Below are 4,179 nucleotides of genomic sequence, written 5' to 3' on the forward strand. Positions count from 1 at the left end.
GTGTAAGATGTGCTCAGGAATGGTCAGAAGGCAGCGTTAATTGCAGAGATATTAATCTGCACTGATAATTCCACTTGTTTGAGGGACCACAAAGGACAAAAGAGCCCTTCTTGTTGGTCTTTATATTTGATCACTCAGGGTTCAATTTTGAAGTGTGTGGAGATAAGGTTTCAATACTCTTAAAGGGAGTCCTGAAAATTTTTGCTTTCAAGAAAGACTGTTATGAAGAGCAGCTTTGTCAAAAGATAGAGGTGATCCAAAAAAATTAATTACTGGAGCATGACAAACTGTATTCAGTTCTTGTAGGCTGCAATTTCAGCTCTTCCTAATAGGGGAGATGCTCTAGTTCCTTCATTATCCTTGAGAACTTTTGCTCTCCCATCTATCTGCCTCTTTCACGTGAGGGGGAGCCCAGCACTGGACACAGTACTCCAGGTGTGGCCTCCCCAGTGCTGAGCAGACAGAGTTGGATCAGGCCTGCAAAGTCAGCACGAGTAAGAAATGCCTCAAGATGGTTTATTTCTAACAAAACATGGTATGGGGTATGAATGGTGAAGACTGACTTTATATGAAAAATACAGCCAGGGGATTCTGCTTGACGGGAGGAAGTCTAGTTGGGAAGCTTTTGTTCCCTGAGGCCAGAGCTTGTGTCTTCTGTTTGTAGTTCCTGAAAGCCCTGTGATGTCACCAGAAAGTCATTGTGACATGTATGACAATCTCTTTTGCAGTGTGGGGCTGCTCTGAAGGTCCAGAATGCCTGCCCTCCTCCACTGGGGAGATCTACACGTGGGGGAGGATTTGCTGTGCAGTGATAGCAGCAGGACCCGGGGAGCTGGTCACAACCTGCTACATTCCCAGGCTTCAGCTGCTGTTGCTGAGAGGCCAGAAACTGCTTTTACACCTTCACATTCCTGCTTGCACATGTCAGAGAGGTCAGTCACCACCTGGCCCTGAGAGCTGGCACATGCAGACACCTCTGGTATCACTTGTCTGCCCTGGCACTTGTGGCAGCTCAAGCACAGCCTTGATGTAGAATGGGCAGCTTTTCAGTGCTTGATGTGGACAGCTTGGCTGCTGTCCGCAGACTGTATCTCTGGATTGTGTCTCCAGGGCAGGCCAGGAGCTTTGCATCTCTTTGGTTTGCAGTGCCAGATGGCATTGGAGGAGGGTTTCTCAGAAGGTAGGACCTCTGCCTCTCCTGATAGCAACGACCAGCTGCTCCTGGCTATCCCTCGAAGAGGTTTTGAGTGCCCAATCTGCCTGGACACCATTGAGGATGAAACCTCCGTGATGTGGTGTAGACATGCTTTCTGTTTTCCTTGCATAATGGCATGGGCCTACCTCAGTCCTGTTTGTCCAATCTGCCAAGAGCCCTTCAAGTACCTCTTCCGCAAGGTGGGAGACATGAACTACGATGTGTACTTCACCAGACGTAATCGAAGAAGGAGAGCTGCAGGAAGCAGGCGGCATCATTCCACAGGCCACCGGCATCATTCCACAGGCCACCGGCATCATTCCACAGGCCACCGGCATCATTCCACAGGCCACCGGCATCGCAGATCTTCCAGAGGAGAGCATGTCAGTGGCCAGGCCAGGGACCTGGAAAGGAATGGAAGCAGGAACCGGGAGAGGGACCGAGGCAGGTCCCGGAGGCGGAACCATGATGGCCACAGAAGGGGTCAACAGTCCCAGGGTTATCACCCCTCAAGCAGCAGGAGATGGCAGCACAGCAGGAGATGGCAGCACAGCAGGAGATGGCGGCACAGCCGGGCTTATCACAGGGTTTCTGAAACTTCTAGTGGCTGGGACCAAACTTCAAGGCATGAATGGGATGTCCCAGTTCGCTCGAGGAGTGAGCACCGTCAGCAGGCACAAGGGGTTTCCTCCAGGGAATCACGGGCAACAAGGAGCCGATCTCGGAGGAGGCCCCACAGCACTTGGAGACAAACACAGAGAGAAGAGCAAAGGAGGATGGATCACAATGAAGGACAATCTGCAAGGTCTGAAGAGGATGTCCGCAGCTCCTCAGGAAGGAGAGATCACCGTCAGTAGGAACAATGGGCTTCGTCCAGAGAACCCCAGACAACAAGCAGACATCCCACAGCCCTGAGGGGCACAGGGACAGGTAGCACACCCTACCAAGAAGGGTATCGCAGTCCTGCTACTAGTGTCGCAAATTATACCACTTTACATCAAAACTGGCCCTACAAACAATTCCAAAAATAAAGTCAAATCCAACCATCAGTCTTGGAGCATAAGATTTCTTCTCCATCACAAAACACATCTGAAAATCTAGAGACCCATGTAATGGTGACCAAAGTTAGGAAGATAGTTAGCTAGAAGGTAGAAGCTAGAAGAAACACCTCAAGCTGGTTTATTCCTAAACCAGAATGTAGTGCTGAGTATGAATGGTGAAGCCCATGACTTTATACAAAAACTATGGCAAGGGGATTCTGCTTGACAGGAGGTAGTTTACTGAGACGAACTACCTGGGAAGCTTTTGTTCCCTGAGGCCAGAGCTTGTGTCCTCTGTGTATAGCTCCTGAAAGCCCTGTGATGTCACCAGAAAGTCATTGTGACATGTGTGACATCAATCCTTTTTGTAGTGTGGGGCAACCTTGAAGGGTCAGAATGCCTGCCCTCCTCTAAAGAGGACAGACATCTGTAGGTGGAGGAAGGATGAACCTCCATCCTGTTGGCTGCCTTCTGAGGGCATAGAGAGGATTTTCTGTGCAGTGATAGCAGCAGGACCTGGGGAGCTGGTCGCAACTTGCCACACTCCCAGGCTTCAGCTGCTGTTGCTGAGAAGCCAGAAACTGCTTTTACACCTTCACATTCCTGATTGTATGTATCAGAGAGGTCAGTCACCACCCTGCCCTGAGAGCTGGCACATGCAGACACCTCTGGTGTCACTTGTCTGCCCCAGGATAGTTCCTGGCACTTGTGGCAGCTCAAGCACAGCCTTGATGTAGGACGGGCAGCTTTTCAGTCCTTGATGTGGACAGCTTGGCTGCCGTCTGCAGACTGCATCTCTGGATTGTGTCTCTAGGGCAGGCCAGGAGCTTTGCATCTCTTTGGTTTGCAGTGCCAGATGGCGTTGGAGAAGGGCTCGGCAGAAGGTGGCACCTCTACCTCTACTGCCAGCAACGACCAGCTGCCACTGGCTGAGTCTCCACAAAGCTCAGACAACATAATGTGCCCAATCTGCCTGGACATCATTAATGACCAAGTGTCCGTGAGCTGGTGCAGCCATGCTTTCTGTTTTCCTTGCATACTGGAATGGTCCAGCCACAAAGCTGTGTGCCCAATCTGCCGGGAGCCTTTCCGATACCTCCTCCGCAAAGTGGGAGACAATAACTATGAGGTGTACTCAATAGGACCCCACACCAGCTCCACCAGACGTAATCGAGAAAGGAGAGCTCGTCACCACTCTGCAGAAAGGAGGAGGCATCATTCCTCAAGCCACCGGCAGCACAGATCTTCCAGCAGAGCACGCAGCAGTGGCCATTCCAGGGACCGGGAGAGGGACCGCAGCAGGTCCCGGAGGCGGAACCATCATAGTCACAGCCGGGGTCGGCAGGCCCAGGACTATCACCCTTCAAGCAGCAGCAGATGGCAGAGCAGCTGGACTTCTGAAACGTCTAGTGATGAGGACCAAGCTGCAAGGCATGAACGGGATGTCCCAGGCCGCTCAAGGAGGAGCGAGCACCATCAGTAGGCACAATCGCTTTCCTCCAGGGAATCACGAGTGACAAGGAGCCAATGCTGGCAGTGCCAGCGGACATCCCGAAGCCCTGAGAGGCACAGGGACAGGTAGCACACCCTACCAAGAAGGGTACTACTCTATGTCCTGCTACTAGCGTCACAAATTATACTTCTTTACACCAAAACTAATAATTCCAAAAATAAAGTCAATTCCAACTATCAAGCTTGGGATCAAAGATCTATTTTTCATTACTGGAAAATCTAAACTGGAAAATGTAAAGAGACCCTTGCAAGGATGCTAAAGTTTATGAAGGTAAGAGGCCAGAAGCTTGCATGCTGCATTTTCCTTCCTGTTCTATGTTACACTTACCTATAAGAGCTTGTACTGAATATTTTGTATGGCTGTGCCTTTTCTCGCTAAAGTGCATTTCCACACTATGATCAGCTGAAAATAAAAAGAGGAAAAATCCTTTC

The 4,179-nt window shown here is 50.5% G+C and overlaps 2 protein-coding genes across 3 annotated transcripts; both read left to right on the top strand.

The window, feature by feature from the left end:
* The first annotated feature begins 1,110 nt into the window (after positions 1 to 1,110).
* On the top strand, positions 1,111 to 2,088 carry LOC146425043 (uncharacterized). Its single transcript, XM_085042116.1, has one exon. It carries the CDS (start codon positions 1,153 to 1,155, stop codon positions 2,050 to 2,052), a length of 900 nt encoding a protein of 299 aa, XP_084898242.1. The 5' UTR covers positions 1,111 to 1,152; the 3' UTR covers positions 2,053 to 2,088.
* Positions 2,089 to 2,588: 500 nt separating this feature from the next.
* Positions 2,589 to 3,928, top strand: LOC146425044 (uncharacterized). 2 transcript variants are annotated; one of them, XM_085042118.1, is made up of 2 exons: positions 2,589 to 2,859; positions 3,086 to 3,928. In XM_085042118.1, exon 2 carries the CDS (start codon positions 3,092 to 3,094, stop codon positions 3,716 to 3,718), a length of 627 nt encoding a protein of 208 aa, XP_084898244.1. In that variant the 5' UTR covers positions 2,589 to 2,859; positions 3,086 to 3,091; the 3' UTR covers positions 3,719 to 3,928. The 2 variants fall into 2 exon arrangements, with proteins under 2 accessions (XP_084898244.1, XP_084898243.1); XM_085042117.1 differs by having other exon boundaries at positions 2,590 to 2,859; positions 3,050 to 3,928.
* The last annotated feature ends 251 nt before the right edge of the window (positions 3,929 to 4,179 follow it).

Source organism: Lichenostomus cassidix, chromosome Z (assembly GCF_008360975.1).
Source record: "Lichenostomus cassidix isolate B80296 chromosome Z, HeHo_3.0, whole genome shotgun sequence".
In the NCBI taxonomy this organism is placed as follows: domain Eukaryota; kingdom Metazoa; phylum Chordata; class Aves; order Passeriformes; family Meliphagidae; genus Lichenostomus; species Lichenostomus cassidix.

Coding starts and splice junctions, on each gene's coding strand:
- LOC146425043 (XM_085042116.1), top strand. CDS start 1,153: ATGGCATTGGAGGAGGGTTTCTCAGAAGGTAGGACCTCTGCCTCTCCT.
- LOC146425044 (XM_085042118.1), top strand. CDS start 3,092: ATGGCGTTGGAGAAGGGCTCGGCAGAAGGTGGCACCTCTACCTCTACT.